At 45.1% G+C, this 22,995-nt stretch overlaps 1 protein-coding gene across 1 annotated transcript in view; it reads right to left on the bottom strand.

The window, feature by feature from the left end:
• Positions 1–22,995, bottom strand: part of LOC115146430 (arf-GAP with SH3 domain, ANK repeat and PH domain-containing protein 3-like) — a 65,117-nt gene that overhangs the window by 8,963 nt on the left and 33,159 nt on the right. Inside the window, exons 7-19 of the mRNA XM_029688491.2 lie at positions 22,702–22,787; positions 22,176–22,251; positions 19,573–19,659; positions 19,221–19,330; positions 16,436–16,505; positions 12,075–12,162; positions 11,687–11,735; positions 6,524–6,690; positions 5,559–5,692; positions 5,221–5,312; positions 3,547–3,733; positions 1,396–1,481; positions 406–521 (exon numbers count right to left, since the gene is read on the bottom strand). Coding sequence (XP_029544351.2) covers positions 406–521; positions 1,396–1,481; positions 3,547–3,733; positions 5,221–5,312; positions 5,559–5,692; positions 6,524–6,690; positions 11,687–11,735; positions 12,075–12,162; positions 16,436–16,505; positions 19,221–19,330; positions 19,573–19,659; positions 22,176–22,251; positions 22,702–22,787 — 1,348 coding nt within the window. The remainder of the gene's footprint in view (positions 1–405; positions 522–1,395; positions 1,482–3,546; positions 3,734–5,220; positions 5,313–5,558; positions 5,693–6,523; positions 6,691–11,686; positions 11,736–12,074; positions 12,163–16,435; positions 16,506–19,220; positions 19,331–19,572; positions 19,660–22,175; positions 22,252–22,701; positions 22,788–22,995) is intronic.

Below are 22,995 nucleotides of genomic sequence, written 5' to 3'. Positions count from 1 at the left end.
GATGTATATATACTGTAGGTGTGTGTGTATAGGTGTATATATACTGTAGGTATGTATATACTGTAGGTGTGTGTGTATAGGTGTATATATATTGTAGGTGTGTGTGTATAGGTGTATATATACTGTAGGTGTGTGTGTATAGGTGTATATATACTGTAGGTATGTATATACTGTAGGTGTGTGTATATAGGTGTGTATATACTGTAGGTATGTATATACTGTAGGTGTGTGTGTATAGGTGTATATATACTGTAGGTGTGTGTGTGTGTATAGGTGTATATATACTGTAGGTGTGTATATACTGTAGGTGTGTGTGTGTGTATAGGTGTATATATACTGTAGGTGTGTGTCTATACTGTAGGTGTGTATATACAGTAGGTATGTGTGTAGGTGTGTACCAGGTACCTGTGTGGAGGACAGCCTTTCCTTTGAGCAGCAGTTTGAGGCACTCAGTTTTGTGGTGCTGGGCGCTGTAATGTAGAGCAGTGTTCCCCTCTAGAGTCCTCTTCTCCAGACAGACACTGTTAAGTGGCGACAGACAGTTGGAGTCAGTGTGATGTACATGCATGTCTCCGGGGGCTGGTGTAGGTAAGACGGTACTAAAGGTCAATGCTAGTGACAGAGAATGTGTCCCAAAATGGCTCCCAATTCCCTACGTTGTACAGTCGTGGCCAAAAGTTTTGAGAATGACACAAATATTAATTTTCACAAAGTCTGCTGCCTCAGTTTGTATGATGACAATTTACATATACTCCAGAATGTTATGAAAGTGATCAGATGAATTGCAAAGTCCCTCTTTGCCATGGAAATGAACTGAATGTCCAAAAAAAACATTCCCACTGCATTTCAGCTGGTCCTTTTGTGGCAGGGCTGAAATGCAGTACTTGCCTCCTCCTTTCCTTGTTCCCTAAACTCCTTTCAACGCCATTGGTTGGAGGAGGTCTGAGTGAGGGACCTTGGATCCTCTCCTCCAATTCACTTTGGGCCCGATTCAGACTGGGGATAAATTGACTTAATAACATGTTAAGTCTACTTATCTCAAGTCTACTAAGACGAGAAAACGGAGGAAGCACGGATTATACGGTGAGTAACGTTTTCTGATACCGCCTTTGTGTTATCACGTTGGTGTTATTGAGGGGTCTGGTGTTATTGAGGGGTCTGGTGTTATTGAGGGGTCTGGCGTTAATTGAGGGGTCTGGCGTTATTGAGGGGTCTGGCGTTATTGAGGGGTCTGGCGTTATTGAGGGGTCTGGCGTTATTGAGGGGTCTGGCGTTATTGGGGGTCTGGCGTTATTGGGGGTCTGGCGTTATTGGGGGTCTGGCGTTATTGAGGGGTCTGGTGTTATTGAGGGGTCTGGTGTTATTGAGGGGTCTGGCGTTAGGGGGCGCTCACACCTGTTCTGTATGAGGAAGTCCACCAGGGATAGAGAGCTCCTCTCCTCCAGTCTCACAGCCAAGTGAAGAGCTGTCTCTCTCAGATGCTAGAAGACAGAAGAAACTCATTATGTACACCCACTGAGTGTGTGTGTGTGTGTGTGTGTGTGTGTGTGTATGTGCGTGTGTATATTTGTGTGTGTGTGTGTGGTGTGTGTGTGCGTGCGTGTGTGTGTGTGTGTTTGTGTGTATGCGTATGTGTGTGTGTGTGCGTGTGTGTGTGTGTGTGTGTACGTGCGTGTGTATATTTGTGTGTGTGTGTGTGGTGTGTGTGTGCGTGCGTGCGTGTGTGTGTGTGTGTGTGTGTTTGTGTGTATGCGTATGTGTGTGTGTGGTGTGTGTGTGCGTGTGTGTGTGTGTGTGTGTGTGTGTGTGTGTGTGTGTGTGTGTGTGTGTGTGTGTGTGTGTGTGTGTGTGTGTGTGATGAATGAGTATGACTATGAACTGTTCTTAGTTCTCTGGAGACATGAGCTCTGACCCAACAAGCTGAAATAATAAACCATACCCTGCCAACACACACACGCACACAAACACCACATACGCACACAAACACCACATACGCACACAAACACCACACACACACACACACACACACACACACACACACCCACACACACACAGAGATCAAAAGGTGTGCAGGACAGTTCCATTACATACCCTTAAGGAAGCAACAGACGGTGAAGTTGATTAAATAAATTAAAAGATAAGGAGAGAGAGGAAACATAACCTTTTAACAGGAGAGGAGAGGAGAGGAGAGGAGAGGAGAGGAGAGGAGAGGAGAGGAGAGGAGAGGAGAGGAGAGGAGAGGAGAGGAGAGGAGAGGAGAGGAGAGGAGAGGAGAGGAGAGGAGAGAGAAGGGTGTAAAATGAGAGGGATAGATTGAGTGTGATTACAGAGAGCGAAGGGAGTGGTTACTAACTACACTTCTAACTTACTACACAATCACACGCACACAAACACATACACAAACAGCGACATTTACAACATTACAATGTAGAAGAATTGTAGCAGTCTATTTTGAGATAATAACCCCACAGTAGTCTTCTGAGAGAAGAGGCCAGCCACAGCCAGATGAATCAAGCCCATTGAGCCATGTTAAAGTCGCAGTCTGGGATCTGGCAATCTGTTCAATGATCATATTCATTTTCTGTTGTTCTTCAAATCCCAGAATGTAGTTTTAATGGAGCCTTCCGCCATTAGCTAGCTAATTAAATCATATGGGGATGACCCAATGCCTTTTGTTTGAATCATTTCACAGCTCTTTACATTAATAACGGCATCGTTATGATATCCTGCAGAGCACACACTACAAACCTTCCACTGGGAAGTTATCTTGGGGATTTCATACGCAATCCTACATGTAATTATGACCATGTTCATGCTGTGTACTTGTGTGTGTGTATGTATACTTGTGCATGTCCTATCTAGTACCTGTCCCTCAGGCAATTATAATGGGCTGGCCAGTAGTTAGTTAGTGAGTTATTGAGTGTGTATCTAGTCTCTGCTATCTAGTACTAGGGCTGTGTGTATCTCTATCTAGTACTAGGGATGTGTGTATCTCTGCTATCTAGTACTAGCGCTGTGTGTATCTCTATCTAGTACTAGGGCTGTGTGTATCTCTGCTATCTAGTACTAGGGCTGTGTGTATCTCTATCTAGTACTAGGGATGTGTGTATCTCTGCTATCTAGTACTAGCGCTGTGTGTATCTCTATCTAGTACTAGGGATGTGTGTATCTCTGCTATCTAGTACTAGCGCTGTGTGTATCTCTATCTAGTACTAGGGATGTGTGTATCTCTGCTATCTAGTACTAGCGCTGTGTGTATCTCTATCTAGTACTAGGGCTGTGTGTATCTCTATCTAGTACTAGAGCTGTGTGTATCTCTATCTAGTACTAGGGCTGTGTGTATCTCTATCTATTACTAGGGCTGTGTGTATCTCTGCTATCTATTACTAGGGCTAGCACCGTTACCATATATGGGTGAAGACCGTCGTGAAAATAAAATAACTGTCAAATGTCTTATTTTAAATATATTTTTTTGTGGAACGAACAGCTGACTGAAGATGGGACAGACGGGCATTTGGTTGACCATCACAACCTTATGTCTAGTACCTGTCCCTCAGGCAGTGCTAGCGGCTTGGCCAGGTCCTCTCCCTGGGCGTACAGGTGCAACAGAGCGGTCAGGTCCCGGCTCCTCACGGCATCGTACACACGCCACGGCTCACCGTCCTCCCGGTCCCTGTGCAGCACGTAGCGCCGGTCCACGTACTTGGCCACGATATACTCCTTCCTGGCATTCCTGGTTGCACAACGGGACAGAGACATAGTTATGCAGCAACTGGTTAACTATATCCTCCATGTTGGCTCCAGCAACTGGTTAACTATATCCTCCATGTTGGCACCAGCAACTGGTTAACTATATCCTCCATGTTGGCACCAGCAACTGGTTAACTATATCCTCCATGTTGGCTCCAGCAACTGGTTAACTATATCCTCCATGTTGGCACCAGCAACTGGTTAACTATATCCTCCATGTTGGCACCAGCAACTGGTTAACTATATCCTCCATGTTGGCACCAGCAACTGGTTAACTATATCCTCCATGTTGGCTCCAGCAACTGGTTAACTATATCCTCCATGTTGGCAACAGCAACTGGTTAACTATATCCTCCATGTTGGCTCCAGCAACTGGTTAACTATATCCTCCATGTTGGCTCCAGCAACTGGTTAACTATATCCTCCATGTTGGCAACAGCAACTGGTTAACTATATCCTCCATGTTGACACCAGCAACTGGTTAACTCTATCCTCCATGTTGGCACCAGCAACTGGTTAACTATATCCTCCATGTTGACACCAGCAACTGGTTAACTATATCCTCCATGTTGACACCAGCAACTGGTTAACTATATCCTCCATGTTGACACCAGCAACTAGTTAACTATATCCTCCATGTTGGCACCAGCAACTGGTTAACTACATCCTCCATGTTGGCACCAGCAACTGGTTAACTATATCCTCCATGTTGGCACCAGCAACTGGTTAACTATATCCTCCATGTTGGCACCAGCAACTGGTTAACTATATCCTCCATGTTGACACCAGCAACTGGTTAACTATATCCTCCATGTTGACACCAGCAACTGGTTAACTATATCCTCCATGTTGACACCAGCAACTAGTTAACTATATCCTCCATGTTGGCACCAGCAACTGGTTAACTACATCCTCCATGTTGGCACCAGCAACTGGTTAACTATATCCTCCATGTTGGCACCAGCAACTGGTTAACTATATCCTCCATGTTGGCACCAGCAACTGGTTAACTATATCCTCCATGTTGACACCAGCAACTAGTTAACTATATCCTCCATGTTGGCACCAGCAACTGGTTAACTACATCCTCCATGTTGACACCAGCAACTGGTTAACTATATCCTCCATGTTGGCACCAGCAACTGGTTAACTATATCCTCCATGTTGGCAACAGCAACTAGTTAACTATATCCTCTATGTTGGCACCAGCAACTGGTTAACTATATCCTCCATGTTGACACCAGGGTTGGGTTCAATTCAGTCGATTCAAGAACTGAATTGAAATGGAATTGACCCCAACCCTGGTTGATACCAAACGTTCTGTTACAACATTCCCACTTCAACACTTGAATGTCATTGTTTTGGAATGTTTTGGTGCCAATATGGCTTCTGTCAAAATGTGTTGTTTCAAACCAAGATTGCCCCACCAATGAGAACATGATTGAAGTATGAGGCGTATAATGGACTTACATGTCACTCTGGGGGAGGGGTTTGATGGAATCATTGGGAAGATTGGCCTCCATGATGTCATTGAAGCGGGTGTTGCCTATACTGACTGCCAGCTGTGGACAGATGGAGAGTGGAGGCGTTAGGATACAAGGTATGTGAGTACAGCTGTATAGGGACTAAACTTTCAGCGCATCAAATACCACATATCTAACCCATGCCATTATCATAACTATAAACCAAGTTAGCATGCTGAGCTAAAGCCAAAGCAGAGCTCAGCACACTAACGCTTGTTTAGAAATGGAGGTGTGTGTGTATAGATCAGTGTGTGTGTATTGGGACTAAGACGGGGTCAACATTACTAGTAGTTCGGAGGTGCTGAGCATGTCCAGTGTGAGGGACTGGATCCTGGAGTAGTGGACTCCCAACTCCCTGTGGATCCCAGAACACTCTATACACGTCAGGATGCCCAGGTTAGTGGAGAGCCACGTGGGGTCTGTTGACAACACAGGGACAGAACATGAGGAGTACAGTTAACACTGGATTTACAATGAAGCAATAAGGCCCGAGGGGGTTTGGTATACGGTCAATACACCTGGGCTAAGGTCTGTTCTTAGGCACGACGCAATGGAATTAGAGCAGTAAAAATAAATGTTTTGTCATACACATGGTATATTGTCTATTATAAACTGAGTGGTTCGAACTCTGAAAGCTGATTGGCTGACAACAATTGTATATCAGACCGTATAGCACAGGTATGACAAAAAAATGTACTGCTCTAATTACGTTGGTAACCAGTTTATAATAGCAATAAGGCACCTCAGGGGTTTGTGATATTTGTCCAATATACCACTGTATCCAGGCACTCCACGTTGAGTCGTGCATAAGAACAGCCCTTAGCCGTGGTCTATTGGCCATATACCACACCCCCCATGTTCCTTATTGCTTAAATATACCACGGCTGTCAGCCGAATCAACATTCAGGGCTCGAACCAACCAGCCCTACTGGCTGTGTCCTGATTCTCCACCCTTCTCTAAGTGTGGAGACAGGACAAGAGCACATCCTAAAGTCTTTCAATGAATCCTCCCACTGACTTCTGTCTCAAATCAAATCAAATCAAACGTATTTATGTAGCCCTTCGTACATCAGCTGATATCTCAAAGTGCTGTACAGAAACCCAGCCTAAAACCCCAAACAGCAAGCAATGCAGGTGTAGAAGCACGGTGGCTAGAAAAAACTCCCTAGAAAGACCAGAACCTAGGAAGAAACCAAGAGAGGAACCAGGCTATGTGGGGTGGCCAGTCCTCTTCTGGCCAGCAGTCTCACCGTGGGCTCCACAGTCGGCGCAGGCCTCGTTGCCGGGCATGTGTCTGAGCTCGGTGATGACTGCCCTGGCCAGCTCCTGCAGCCCGGAGTCCTGGAACTGCGGCTGGTCCCCTCCCAACACTGTGTTCAGGGCTTCCTCTTTACTGTTCTGCAGCACCGACACCCAACTGGGGGGGAGGAGAGAGAGATTAAAACAATGCAATATAGTGTTTATACAGTTATGTATTGTAGTACAAGTCATTCTTTCTGGAAATGTCGTCCTGGTTTTTTTTATGGATCTACAACAACCGGTACACATGTTTTTTTTTTTAATGAAACTGCTATGGTGGTCTACATTCTGCGCTTCAAAAGCACGGACTGCCCACATGATAGTCCTGTGTGCAGCTGTGTGTCTTTAACCCAAGTATATAATTGTACCACTGAGAGCTTGGCACATTCACATTGCAGTAAACCTTCCTTTCTCTTTCTCATCCCTCTCCTCAATTTCTCTTTCTTTTTGTTGTTTTTGTTTCAGCTGACCCTCCCTCCTTCTTCTTCTCCTCCCCACAGACACAGATGACATCCGAAGGCTTGATCCTGAGGCCCACACAGAGAGAAGAGGAAGAGGGGCTCCCGAGTGGCGCAGCATTCTAAGGCACTGCATCTCACTGCTAGAGACGTCACTACAGACCCTGGTTCGATTCCGGGCTGTATCACAACCGGCCGTGATTTGGAGTCCCATAGGGCGGTGTACAATTGGCCTAGTGTCGTTAGGGTTTGGCCGGTGTACGCAGTCATTGTAAATAGTCTTTTTTTCTTAACTGACTTTCCTGGTTAAATAAAATAAAAAGAAGAGAGAAACCCCCTACTCAGCTCTGTACGCTCCAGAGAGAGGTCCCAACCCAAACTAGCTCCCTCTCTCGTGCAGTTGAGTTTCCACCTCATTTTGTGGTCAGTAAGCTTGATGCCCTCAATCTCACACAAATTATCAATGAACCTACCAGGTACCACCCCAAAGCCGTAAACACGGGCACCCTCATAGATATCATCCTAACCAACTTGCCCTCTAAATACACTTCTGCTGTTTTCAACCAAGATCTCAGCGAACACTGCCTCATTGCCTGCATCCGTAATGGATCAGCGGTCAAACGACCTCCACTCATCACCGTCAAAAGCTCCCTGAAACACTTCAGCGAGCAGGCCTTTTTAATCGACCTGGCCCGGGTATCCTGGAAGGATATTGACCTCATCCCATCATGTCTGGTTATTGTTTTTTTTAAATGCCTTCCTCACCATCCTAAATAAGCATGCCCCATTCAAGAAATTTAGAACCAGGAACAGATATAGCCCTTGGTTCTCCCCAGACCTGACTACCCTTAACCAACACAAAAACATCCTATGGCGTTCTGCATTAGCATCAAACAGCCCCCGTGATATGCAACTTTTCAGGGAAGCTAGAAACCAATATACACAGGCAGTTAGAAAAGCCAAGGCTAGCTTTTTCAAGCAGAAATTTGCTTCCTGCAACACAAACGCAAAAAAGTTCTGGGACACTGTAAAGTCCATGGAGAATAAGAACACCTCCTCCCAACTGCCCACTGCACTGAGGATAGGAAACTCTGTCACCACCAATAAATCCACTATAATTGAACATTTCAATAAGCATTTTTCTACGGCTGGCCATGCTTTCCACCTGGCTACCCCTACCCCGGTCAACAGCACTGCACCCCCCACAGCAACTTGCCCAAGCCTCCTCCATTTCTCTTTCACCCAAATCCAGATAGCTGGTGCTCTGAAAGAGCTGCAAAATCTGGACCCCTACAAAATAGCCGGGCTAGACAATCTGGACCTTTTCTTTCTAAAATTATCTGCCGAAATTGTTGCAACCCCTATTACTAGTCTATTCAACCTCTCTCTCTCCCCCTCTTCAAAGGAGGGGACACTCTTGACCCAAACTTCTACAGACCTATATCTATCCTACCCTGTCTTTCCAAGGTCTTCGAAAGCCAAGTCAACAAACAGATTACCGACATTTCGAATCCCACCGTAGCTTCTCCGCTATGCAATCCGGTTTCAGAGCTGGTCATGGGTGCACCTCAGTCACGCTCAAGGTCCTAAACGATATCACAACCGCCATCGATAAGAAACAATACTGTGCAGCCATATTCATTGACTTGGCCAAGGCTTTCGACTCTGTCAATCACCACATCCTCATCGGCAGACTCGATAGCCTTGGTTTCTCAAATGATTGCCTCGCCTGGTTCACCAACTACTTATCTGATAGAGTTCAGTGTGTCAAATCGGAGGGCCTGTTGTTCGGGCCTCTGGCAGTCTCTATGGGGGTGCCACAGGGTTCAATTCTTGGGCCGACTCTCTTCTCTGTATACATCAATGATGTTGCTCTTGCTGCTGGTGAGTCTCTGATCCACCTCTACGTAGACGACACCATTCTGTATACATCTGGCCCTACTTTGGACACTGTTAACAACCCTCCAGGCAAGCTTCAATGCCATACAACTCTCCTTCCATGGCCTCCAACTGCTCTTAAATACAAGTAAAACTAAATGCATGCTCTTCAACCGATCGCTGCCTGCACCTGCCCGCCCATCCAGCATCACTACTCTGGACGGTTCTGACTTACAATATGTGGACAACTACAAATACCTAGGTGTCTGGTTAGACTGTAAACTCTCCTTCCAGACATCAAACATCTCCAATCCAAAGTTAAATCTAGAATTGGCTTCCTATTTTGCAACAAAGCATCCTTCACTCATGCTGCCAAACATACCCTCGTAAAACTGACCATCCTATCGATCCTCGACTTCGGCGACGTCATTTACAAAATAGCCTCCAATACCCTACTCAATAAATTGGATGCAGTCTATCACAGTGCCATCTGTTTTGTCACCAAAGCCCCACATACTACCCACCACTGCGACCTGTACACTCTCATTCGCTGGCCCTCGCTTCATACTCGTCGCCAAACCCACTGGCTCCAGGTCATCTACAAGAGCCTGCTAGGTAAAGTCCCCCCTTATCTCAATTCGCTGGTCACCATAGCAGCACCCACCTGTAGCACGCGCTCCAGCAGGTATATCTCTCTGGTCACCCCCAAAACCAATTATTTCTTTGGCCACCTCTCCTTCCAGTTCTCTGTTGCCAATGACTGGAACGAACTACAAAAATCTCTGAAACTGGAAACACTTATCTCCCTCACTAGCTTTAAGCACCAGCTGTCAGAGCAGCTCACAGATTACTGCACCTGTACATAGCCCATCTATAATTTAGCCCAAACAACTACCTCTTCCCCTACTGTATTTATTTATTTATTTTGCTCCTTTGCACCCCATTATTTCTATCTCTACTTTGCACATTCTTCCACTGCAAATCTACCATTCCAGTGTTTTACTTGCTATATTGTATTTACTTTGTCACCATGGCCTTTTTTTGCCTTTACCTCCCTTATCTCACCTCATTTGCTCACATCGTATATAGACTTATTTTTATACTGTATTATTAACTGTGTGTTTGTGTTACTCCATGTGTAACTCTGTGTTGTTGTATGTCTCAAACTGCTTTGCTTTATCTTGGTCAGGTCGTAATTGTAAGTGAGAACTTGTTCTCAACTTGCCTACCTGGTTAAATAAGTGTGAAATAAAAATAAATAAAAATAGTGGTGGCAGCATCATGTTATGGGGATGTTTCTCATCGTAAGGTATTGGGGCACTTATCAGGATAGAAGAGAAGATGAATCGAGAAATGTATATAAAAGTCCTTGAAGCAAATCTACTGCCCTCTGCAAGAAAGCTGAAATTGGGAAAGAAGTTCACCTTTCAACATGACAACGACCTGAAGCACACAGCCAAAGCTACAGTGGAGTGGCTAAGGAATAAAAACGTAAATGTCCTTGAGTGACCCAGTCAGAGCTCCGACCTAAATCCAATCGAAAATGTGTGGCACGACTTGAAGATTGCTGTCCAAGGAACTTGAAAGTACAGTTATGTAAATAATGGTCAAATATTGCCCAATCTAGGTGCGCAAAGTTGGTAGAGTGCTATCCCAAAGGCAATCACAGCTGTAATTGTTGCCAAAGGTGCTTCCACCAAGTATTAACTCAGGTGGGTGGAGACTTATCCAATTGTGATGTTTCAGTTTTGTATTTTTAATACAGTCCCCCCACACACAAAAAAAATTGCCTTGAAAGTCTGGTGTGTCGATGAGTGTGAAAACATGCTTTATTTAAATGCATGAAACTCTGAGGCAATGACAAAGGAGAAGAAAATTCACAGAGGTGTAGACTTTCTATAGGCACTGTATGTTGAAGAGGGTGGGGCTCAAGCTGCATCCCTGTCTCACCCCACGGCGCCAATTTTAAAAGCACACGTCTTGTTCGTATGTTTTCATTCTACCTATCTCTATCTCGGTATCTTTTTCTATTTCTCTTTCTGAAAGAAACATATTGTATCTCTTTCTGAAAGAAGATCTACTTTGTATTCGTTCCTCTCTCTGAAATAAATACTATATTGTAATCTTTTCCAATTTTTGAATGGAATTTCTCTCTCTTTCTAAATGACACAGTCACTGCCCTTATCTACACCTCAGTGTATCTGGAACAATGCTTGTATAGAATCTAGGAGGGATGTCAGTGTATATGGAACAATCATAGAAATTGAAGGAATAGAACGGGCTTGGAACCTTTAACCCTGGCAATTTGACTGGGTACATGGGTACACTAACAATAGCTGCCTGGTATTGTGATGCAACAATTTCCATGGTAATGTAGAATGTTTATCCAAATTATGTTAATTGATGTGGCTCATGCAATGGACATATTTTCGTAGTCAGTTGAGGTGATTCAACAAATCACCGTACAGATTGATGGGTAAACTTGATTTTACTTCCTGCTTTGCTCCTATGGGTACAATCGCAATGGCTGCCAGTCCTCCCATTATGCCACCATTGACTTGAATGGGGATGCCCGTTCTATTCATTAAAATTCTATGGGAACAATGCTTGTATAGAAACAAGGAGGGATTCCAGTGTATTTAGAACAATACTTGTATAGAAACAAGGAGGGATTCCAGTGTATTTAGAACAATACTTGTATAGAAACAAGGAGGGATTCCAGTGTATTTAGAACAATACTTGTATAGAAGAGAGGAGGGATTCCAGTGCTCTGCTTACATCATGCATTCCTGCTCGTCCTCAGCTTGGAAATGGTACGTCCGATTATCTGGAGAGAGGAACGATAGGTGTGAATTTAGAGGGACAGGAGAGGAGAGAGAGAGGAGGACGACAGAGAGAGAGAGTGCAGTAGGCTACATTCTGAGGGATACATGCAAGGGGAAAACCTGATCCACAGACACAGAGAGAGGATCGGTTGAGGGAGACTCGTCTTTCCATTACATACACAGGCTCAGACACACACACACACACACACACACACACACACACACACACACACACACACACACACACACACACACACATGCACTTGCACACAGCTCAGACCATAGTTATGTGGAGAAAGGTGAGAGGTCAGTGGTGAGAGGTCAAGGAGGGGTGAACCTACGTGTGACCAGGTCAAAGGTCCTCCTCTCATCGGGGTTGGGGCGCACCTGACAGGTCAGGAGGTTGAGCTTCGCCGGTGGTCGGTTGATCTGTGGAACCAACGACACTGGGGTCAATTCCCACCCTAGGGCTGACCCAAACTTTACTACGCTGGCTCAGATGCTAGCTTTTCACATCATCTTTTCCAGAATGGTCCCAACAACTATGGAATACAGTGCATTCGGGAAGTGTTCAGGCCCCTGCACTTTTTCCATATTTTGTTACGTTACAGCCTTATTCTAAAATGTATTAAATATGTTTTTCTCATCAATCTACACACAGTATTCCATAATTACAAAGCAAAAACAGGTTCATAAATTTTTGCAAATGTATAAAATAATATAACTGAAATATCACATTTACATAAGTATTCAGACCCTTTACTTACTACTTTGTTAAAGCACAGCCTCAAGTCTTCTTGGGTAGGACACAACAAGCTTGGCACACCTGTATTTGGGGAGTTTCTCCCATTCTTCTCTGGAGATCCTCTCAAGCTCTGCCAGGTTGGAGCTATTTTCAGGTCTCTCCAGAGATGTTAGATCGGGTTCAAATCCGGGCTCTGGCTGGACCATTCAAGGACATTCAGAGACTTGTCCCAAAGCCACTCCTGCGTTGTCTTCTCTGTGTGCTTAGGGTCGTTGTCCTGTTGGAAGGTGAACCTGGAGCAGGATTTCATCAAGGATCTCTCTGTACTTTGCTCCGTTCATCTTTCCCTCGATCCTGACTAGTCTCCCAGGCCCTGTCTCTGAAAAACATACCCACAGCATGATGCTGCCACCACCATGCTTCAACGTAGGGATGGTATTGGCCAGGTTTCCTCCAGAAATTCAGGCCAAATTCAGGCCAAAGAGTTCAATCTTGGTGCCTTTTGGCAAACTCCAAGCAGGCTGTCGTGCCTTTTACTGAGGAGTGGCTGCCGTCTGGCCACTCTCCCATAAAGGCTGGATTGGTGGAGTGCTGCATAGATGGTTGTCCTTCTGGAAGTTTCTCCCATCTCCACAGAGGAACTCTGGAGCTCTGTTAGAGTGACCATCGGGTTCTTGGTCACCTTGCTTCTCCCCCGATTGCTCAGAGCTGGCCGGGTGACCAGTTCTGGGAAGAGTCCTAGTGGCTCCAAATTACTTCCATTTAAGAATTGTGGAGGCCAGTGTTCTTGGGGACCTACAATGCTGCAGAAATGTGTTGGTACCCTTCCCCAGATCTATGCCTTCAACACAATCCTGTCTCGGACCTCTACAGACAAAAAAAGTTGTAGAAACATCTCAAGGATGATCAATGGAAACAGGATGCACCTGAACTCAATTTTGAGTCTCATAGCAAAGGGTCTGACTACTTATGTAAATAAGGTATTTTTTTAAATAAAATTTGCTACAATTTCTAAAAACGCATTTTTGCTTTGTCATTAAGGGGTAATGTGTAGATTGATGCAGAAAATATATATATTTTATACATTTTAGAACAAGGCTGTAACGTAACAAAATGTGAAATTAGTGAAGGGGTCTGAATACTTTCAGAGTATGCATTACTAGGGCAGCCCAGTCCAGCCTGGCTTAACTATAGTACATTTCAAGAGCATCAGCAACCTGGCGACTAGGGCTGTCCCAAACAAAAATCTTGGTCAACAAAGAGTCGTCTGTTCTTTCGACCAATCGATTGATTGAAATATAGGCCTAAGTAAATGGCGGCATTAATACTAAACAGGAAGCTTTCTCAGGCCTACAGCTCAATGGTGGTTACACAAGGCTGCTATACAAAGGCTATTAATGACAGTGACATTACTTATTATAATGACGGTCATAATAATAAATAGCAATAAGGAAATCAAGGAAAAAGGAGGGTTATTATTATTATAAATAAAATTATAAAACGGACAATTTGAAACAATGATAAATAATACCAGAGAGGCTGGTCTAATGAAAAGAAGTGTCAAGCCTTTATTTCAGCACAGCAAAGATTAAAAACAACCGCACTCATGAAATTGTTGCATGAGGCTTGGTGCTTATGGAATCAGTAGGCTATTACACAAACAGTCAAACAGGCAATAGAAGCAGGATCTGTCATCTTTCTGTAGATATACAGTACTAGTCAAAAGTTTGGACACGCCTACTCATTCAAGGTTTTTTCTTTATTTTTACTATTTTCTACATTGTAGAAAAATAGTGAAGACATCAAAACTATGAAATAACATGTATGGAATCATGTAGTAATCAAAAAAAGTGTTTAAAAAAATAAATATATATTTGAGATTCTTCTAAGTAGCCATCCTTTGCTTTGATGACAGCTTTGCACACTCTTAGTATTCTCTCAACCAGATTCATTAATTAACAGGTGTACCTTGTTAAAAGTTAAAATAGTGACATTCCTTTCCTTAATGCGTTTGAGCCAACGCAGAAGACAGCCCTATTTGGTAACAGACCAAGTCCATATTATGGCAAGAACAGCTCAAATAAGCAAAGAGAAATGACAGTCCGTCGTGACTTTAACACATGAAGGTAAGTCAATACGTAAAATTAAGAACTTTTCAAGTTTCTTCAAGTGCAGTCGTAAAAACGATCAAACGCTATGATGAAACTGGCTCTCATGAGGACCGCCACAGGAAACGAAGACCCAGAGTTACCTCTGCTGCAGAGGATAAGTTCATTAGAGTTACCAACATCAGACATTTCAGCCCAAATAAATGCTTCACAGAGTTCAAGTAACAGACACATCTCAACATCAACTGTTCAGAGGAGACTGCGTAAATCAGGCCTTCATGGTCGAATTGCTGCAAAGAAACCACTAAGGATGCCAATAAGAAGAAGAGACTTGCTTGGGCCAAGAAAAATGAGCAATGGACATCAGACCGGAGGAAATCTGTCCTTTGGTCTAATGAGTCCAAATTTTAGATTTTTGTTTCCAACCGCCATGTCTTTGTGAGACGCAGAGTATTGTAGGTGAAGCATGGAGGAGGTGAGATGGTGTGGGGGTGCTTTGTATTGTAGGTGAAGCATGGAGGAGGTGAGATGGTGTGGGGGTGCTTTGCTGGTGATACTGTCTGATTTATTTAGAATTCAAGGCACATTTAACCAGCATGGCTACCACAGCATTCTGCAGCAATACGCCATCCCATCTGGTTTGCGCTTAGTGGGACTATCATTTGTTTTTCAAAGGACAATGACCCAACACACCTCCAGGCTATGTAAGGGTTATTTGACAAGAAGGAGAGTGATGGAGTGCTGCATCAGATTACCTGGCCTCCACAATCACCCAACCTCAAACCAATTGAGATGTTTTGGGATGAGTTGGACCGCAGAGTGGCGGAAAAGCAGGCCACAAGTGCTCGGCATTTCCACAGTCCTTTAAGACTGTTGGAAAATCATTCCAGGTGAAGCTGGTTGAGAGAATGCCAAGAGTGTGCAAAGCTGTCATCAAGGCAAAGGGCGGCTACTTTGAAGAACCTAAAATATAACATATTTTGATTTATTGACCACTTTTTTGGTTTCTACATGATTCCATATGTGTTAGTTCATATTTTTGATGTCTTCACTGTTATTCTACAATGTAAAAAAAAAAAAAAAAAAACTTGAATGAATAGGTGTGTCCAAACTTCTGACTGCTACCGTACATGGTTGATTTATAAAATCAGGCAAATTTAACAGTTAGGCTGTTAATTACAGACCTAATTAAGTTGTGGTTTCCTCTCTCCTCTCTTTTCTTAGACAATTAAGGCAAGGGCGATTTTCTCACGTCCTAACCTAGCTGCTGCTTCCGCCTCATTCTCAACACCAATATGCTGGTTAACTTTGCTATTATGCACATAGCAACATGGTCTAGGAAAAAAACGCCAATTCAACAGCGCACTGATGTGTATCAGAACCACGGACGGCGACCACTATCCAACACGGGAGAAAGTGGATGTTATAAAATAATATTTTTTATTCATTTATGAACCATTGTTCATACATAATATAACCATATACATTTTTAGTAGCACATGTCTTAGAGTGATGGACTGCTCCATCCCCACGGCCTCCACAATTGATCAGTCCACTCAGACAGGCACCAATCAGACAGGTGTCGTGTACACCATGAATGTATTTTTTTCATCATTTTTGCTACTGCTCGACTAAAGAAATCTCAGTTGACTAACAGCCTATCGACCAAACAATCGACCCGTCCACTAAATGGGGTCAGCCCTGTTGGCGACTGATTTAAAGTTACAGGTAGTCAGGTATACACTAGTTTGAGGATTACTTTTCGCACTGAGCTTTACTGTAAGGTTTATATACTGTATTGGGTACAGGATATGAGAGGTGAATGAGATGTCAACTAAAAGAGTCTCACCGTGCTGTGGGAGATGGTCAGACAGCCGTACTTGACACCACACTTCCTCTTCTGCCACACCTTCCTAATCCTGGATGGATGGGAGGGAGGGAGGGGGAGGGAGGGAGGGAGGGAGGGAGGGAGGGAGGGGAGACAGAGCGTGAGAGAAGGAGAGACTCAGACCACATTCTAAGTCAGGTATAACTTACTGTATATCTACAGTACCATCAAGCTTACTCATCATATCTAGGAATACAAGTTTGTTTCCCCCAACTGACTCACATCCCCCCTATGTTATCACACTGTAATCTAACGCTCTGAGAACGAGGAGAGAACAGGGGAGAGAGGGGCTGGAATGGAGACATAGGCCTGTTTTAGACTTCCAGGCTACCCCTCTCTCTCTTCTTTCTCCTCTCTCTTTACTCTCTTTCCCTTTCTCTCTCTGCTATCCCCCCCCTCTCTCTCTTTACTCTCTTTCCCTTTCTCTCTCTCCTATCCCCCCCTCTCGCTCTCTTTACTCTCTTTCCCTTTCTCTCTCTTCTATCCCCCCCCTCTCTCTTTCTTTCTCCTCTCTCTTTAATCTCTTTCCCTTTCTCTCCTATCCCTCTCCCTTTTCTTTCACTCTCTTTCTCTCTCTCCTCTCTTTCTCTCTGCATGACATGGGTTAGCTGAAGTAGCTGGATCCACTCATCCAGCCAGGCCTCTTTGCCAGGATCCAAACCCCAGAATAATGAAGACCAGCTGGGGCTGACATAGCACTGTGCCCCCACCCCTCCCCCAGCCTCTCCATAATGTCACGCTCCACCCTGCTACAGACCCTAACCCTGCTGAGGCCTAACCTTAACCCTAACCCTGCTGAGGCCTAACCCTAACCCTGCTGAGGCCTAACCTTAACCCTAACCCTGCTGAGGCCTAACCTTAACCCTGCTGAGGCCTAACCTTAACCCTAACCCTGCTGAGGCCTAACCTTAACCCTGCTGAGGCCTAACCTTAACCCTAACCCTGCTGAGGCCTAACCTTAACCCTAACCCTGCTGAGGCCTAACCCTGCTGAGGCCTAACCTTAACCCTAACCCTGCTGAGGCCTAACCTTAACCCTAACCCTGCTGAGGCCTAACCTTAACCCTAACCCTGCTGAGGCCTAACCTTAACCCTGCTGAGGCCTAACCTTAACCCTAACCCTGCTGAGGCCTAACCTTAACCCTAACCCTGCTGAGGCCTAACCTTAACCCTAACCCTGCTGAGGCCTAACCCTGCTGAGGCCTAACCTTAACCCTAACCCTGCTGAGGCCTAACCTTAACCCTAACCCTGCTGAGGCCTAACCCTGCTGAGGCCTAACCTTAACCCTAACCCTGCTGAGGCGTAACCCTGCTGAGGCCTAACCTTAACCCTAACCCTGCTGAGGCCTAACCCTGCTGAGGCCTAACCTTAACCCTAACCCTGCTGAGGCCTAACCCTGCTGAGGCCTAACCTTAACCCTAACCCTGCTGAGGCCTAACCTTAACCCTAACCCTGCTGAGGCCTAACCTTAACCCTAACCCTGCTGAGGCCTAACCTTAACCCTGCTGAGGCCTAACCTTAACCCTGCTGAGGCCTAACCTTAACCCTAACCCTGCTGAGGCCTAACCTTAACCCTAACCCTGCTGAGGCCTAACCTTAACCCTAACCCTGCTGAGGCCTAACCCTGCTGAGGCCTAACCTTAACCCTAACCCTGCTGAGGCCTAACCTTAACCCTAACCCTGCTGAGGCCTAACCCTGCTGAGGCCTAACCTTAACCCTAACCCTGCTGAGGCCTAACCCTGCTGAGGCTTAACCTTAACCCTGCTGAGGCCTAACCCTGCTGAGGCCTAACCTTAACCCTAACCCTGCTGAGGCCTAACCTTAACCCTAACCCTGCTGAGGCCTAACCTTAACCCTGCTGAGGCCTAACCCTGCTGAGGCCTAACCTTAACCCTAACCCTGCTGAGGCCTAACCTTAACCCTAACCCTGCTGAGGCCTAACCTTAACCCTAACCCTGCTGAGGCCTAACCTTAACCCTAACCCTGCTGAGGCCTAACCTTAACCCTGCTGAGGCCTAACCCTGCTGAGGCCTAACCTTAACCCTAACCCTGCTGAGGCCTAACCTTAACCCTAACCCTGCTGAGGCCTAACCTTAACCCTGCTGAGGCCTAACCTTAACCCTGCTGAGGCCTAACCTTAACCCTAACCCTGCTGAGGCCTAACCTTAACCCTAACCCTGCTGAGGCCTAACCTTAACCCTAACCCTGCTGAGGCCGATTTTTACTTGGAGAAGTCTAAGAGAAATCTGACTCCGACTCATCATCAAGTCCAAACTTCCGTGGTAGTTCTATGGTTAATCTCATCCGTACCTGTACTGTCACAACCATAAAACAGCCTGTGGAATCCAAGCCTAGTTCCGGGTCGGTTTGTGCCGTCTTGCCAAATCCAATGTGTGCTAGCTTATCATATAGCGCTGCCTCCCTTCAACTCGCCTGACTGGGCTTGAACCACGGTCCTCTGTCTCACCGACACGTGACTGCCCGCTTGACAACATAAAAACCAGTTGAGCTATAGAAAAGGATCCAATTCGATAGCACCATTGGCAACATTTCAAGCTGGCTGTGAAGTGAGCTCACAGCACGCTCTAATCTCCGTTACACAGGCTAACAGAATCCTCCTATTGGGGTTAATGCTGGAAGTGGAGCCTTGTGTGTTTTCAGTACACGGTCAATATATATATATATATATATATATATATATATATATATATATCAGTATTTTCCCCAATCTCCAGACAGACTCACCCGTCACTCCTCTTCTGTAGGAAGCCTGACTTCTCCGTACCGTACTTCTTGTTGCCTTGAGGCTGGTGGATGCTGTAGCCGTTACCAGAGTTCTTTCTGGTCAGGTACTCCTGGGACAAAACGGGAGAAAAATGCTTTATTACAAAATAGATTGACTATGTTTAGTTGAAAAGATACCCGTTTAAAAAAAAATGTTTAACCACCGACCAGGGTTGTGTTCATTAGGGCAAGTAATGGAAAATGTTTAAAGCATTTTCCTAAGGAAAATGAACACTTCTTATTGGACAAGCCCAGGTAGTTCCCCTCTCTGTTTCGGTCAGTTTTCTTCCGTTTGGTGCCTAATGAACAGTACCTCTTTCCCCTCCATCTGTAGCAGCAGTCTTAGGGAGTCTCGTAGCTGAGAGAGCTGTCTCACCTCTTCATCCTGGTCCTGACGCACCTACACACAAGACAGATCAGCTTGCTAGCTGAATGCAATCTACTGTAGCTAATATATAAACAGACACTGATTTGGATAATGTATTGGGAGCATTTGGAGGGAGTTGCTGGTGTACGTGGCGTGCACTAGCTTTTGACAACACCAACTGGGATGGGTAGCTTTGCTGATATGTTCCCAATCAATGGGTGTGGACAGCAATTAAACCAAGCTTTGCATAATGTTGCAAAATAAAGTGTAACAGAGCATCGTAGAACAGTCTTTGTGTTTCTGGGTCCCCATCTTAGCCTGGTCTCATATCAATTTGTGCTGTCTTTGCCAAACCAAACAGGATAACAACACAAAAACGTTTAGGTGAACCGTGAAAAAGTCCCAACAGGTTTCTTTTCCATAATTCTTCCTTGAACCTGAGAAACAGAGTGCCCGAGCTTACCCCTTTTCCAACCATGAAGAGCAAGAAGAACCACCGACACTCATTAAACTCAAGTTTTCCATAATTCTTCCTTGAACCTGAGAAACAGAGTGCCCGAGCTTACCCCTTTTCCAACCATGAAGAGCAAGAAGAACCACCAACACTCATTAAACTCAAGTGTCCATTACTAACACTGTGCTTGATATGATAGAGAGAGAGAGAGAGAGAGAGAGAGAGAGAGAGTGTGTGTGTTGGTATGTGTGTGTGTGTGTTGGTGTGTGTGTGTGCGTGAGAGAGAGAGAGAGCAACCCGACACTAGGTCAGTAAACCACTAGGTGGAAAAGGCTCAGCATAACCACCACAACATGTCATTTAAGGTGGACCAGGCTAAGCATAACCACCACACCATGTCATTTAAGGTGGACCAGGCTCAGCATAACCACCACACCATGTCATTTAAGGTGGACCAGGCTCAGCATAACCACCACAACATGTCATTTAAGGTGGACCAGGCTCAGCATAACCACCACAACATGTCATTTAAGGTGGACCAGGCTCAGCATAACCACCACAACATGTCATTTAAGGTGGACCAGGCTCAGCATAACCACCACAACATGTCATTTAAGGTGGACCAGGCTCAGCATAACCACCACAACATGTCATTTAAGGTGGACCAGGCTCAGCATAACCACCACAACATGTCATTTAAGGTGGACCAGGCTCAGCATAACCACCACACCATGTCATTTAAGGTGGACCAGGCTCAGCATAACCACCACAACATGTCATTTAAGGTGGACCAGGCTCAGCATAACCACCACAACTGTCATTTAAGGTGGAATCCATAACCACCACAACATGTCATTTAAGGTGGACCAGGCTCAGGTCACGTGGACCAGGCTCAGCATAACCACCACACCATGTCTGTTTTCAAGGCTCTAGAGACCACCACAACATGTCATTTAAGGTGGACCAGGCTCAGATAACCACCACAACATGTCATTTTGGACCATGAAAACCAACTGCATAACCACATTTAGGTGGACCCTGAGGTGCTGACATGTCATTTGTGGACCAGGCTCAGCATAACCACCACAACATGTCATTTAAGGTGGACCAGGCTCAGCATAAACTGTCTGTGATTATTATTATTTGACCATGCTGGTCATTTATGAACATTTGAACATCCACAACATGTTCTTTATGCTCCAGTTTCCACCCGGACGTGCTGCCACAGAGCCAGAAAAGGACTGGCCACCCCACATAGCCTGGTTCCTCTCTAAGTTTCTTCCTATGTTTTGGACTTTCTAGGGAGTTTTTCTTAGCCACTGTGCTTCTACACCTGCATGGCTTACTGTTTGGGGTTTTAGGCTGGGTTTCTGTTCAGCACTTTGAAATATCAGCTGATGCACAAAGGGCTATATAAATACATTTGATTTAAAGTGGACCAGGCTCAGCATAACCACCACACCATGCCATTAAATACTTCCACACCACTGCCATGTAACCTTGACAACCATAACCGGTACCGAGTGATAGTCTCCTGGTTTGGCAGTTGGGGGATATGGGCAGGAAAATGTAAGCTTTGTCTGGCTTGTAAAACCTGTCTAGGAGATTATAGCGTAAGGGCCCGTACTTCCAATAAAATTGATGAATAATTTCTGTTTCCCTTTCGGGAATGAAGGGGCAGTTATAGGAATTGCATCAAATAGTGGACAGACCGTGGGTTGGGAAAGTCTGGGAGGAGAGATGAGGTTGAGGAGGTCTGTCTACGATGCATAATCTGTTAGTGTCTGTACAGGACTTCAGTAGCAGCTGATGACTAAGGTCCAGTTGGAGTTGGGAGTTAGTGTGTGTGTGTGTGTGTGTCAGACAGACAGACAGACAAAACAAAACTACCATGTGCACCGATGTAGCCAGCTTCTCCACAAAGGGACTAAGGTCCAGTTGGTAGTTAGTGTGTGTGTGTGTGTGTGTCAGACAGACAGACAGACAGACAGACAGACAGGCAGACAGGCAGACAGGCAGACAGGCAGACAGACAGACAGACAGACAGACAGACAGACAGACAGACAGACAGACAAAACATATAGGTTGTTACTACCATGTGCACCGATGTAGCCAGCTTCTCCACAAAGGGACTAAGGTTCTCGGCAGCTTTCAAGCCGTCCTGGAAAAAACTGAGATGATACAACAATACTGAGTCATTGGTGGATGTCGACCATAACACTCAGGTACACAAGCCCAAACAAACACACACACACACACACACGTAGAACACATATAACATACGCAACAAAATTGTTAAGTAGCAAGTGGCAATACCTAGTAAAAGGAAGCCAAAACCAAACAGCCACAACATTTGACACCAGAAACCACAGTAACATTCCTGTGGTAAGATCTTGGTGTTGTTACTATGAGTAGTAGCTGGGAGATATGAAAGTCATACGCTTCCCATAAGGCCAAATGAGTACTCTTACGATTCACACTATAGGACCAACCAGAGCCGTACTGTCTTTGATATGACGTTTTCTTAAAACGTTTTCTTTTCGACTATAACCAGGCCAGTGCAGCTCGGCTTGGCTCAGTAGCGTGAGAAAGGGGCATTAAAGCATAAAAGGAGAAATTACTTGAGCTGGGCCTGGAAGTACTTGATGAGACTCTGGAGCAGGTCTGGACCCTGACGTACCCTCAGCTCCTGGATCTTCAGTAGATACTGGAAAAACCAGAGGACGTAGTACTGGATTAGTAACCATGGTTACAGAGCTGGTTTTAGGTTCAGAAACAGTCACCCTGGTTATAAACCGTTGGGTATCATTTTAGTGATTCAACCAGTTACTCATTAAATCACGGTAGGAGAAATGTACTGTCTGTTCAGGAAAAACTCCTGGTCTTAGTTGTAGCCTGTAACTTGGGCACAGAGT

Source organism: Oncorhynchus nerka, linkage group LG18 (assembly GCF_034236695.1).
Source record: "Oncorhynchus nerka isolate Pitt River linkage group LG18, Oner_Uvic_2.0, whole genome shotgun sequence".
Classification (NCBI taxonomy): Eukaryota; Metazoa; Chordata; class Actinopteri; order Salmoniformes; family Salmonidae; genus Oncorhynchus; species Oncorhynchus nerka.
This window is presented reverse-complemented; position numbering and strand designations above follow the sequence as displayed.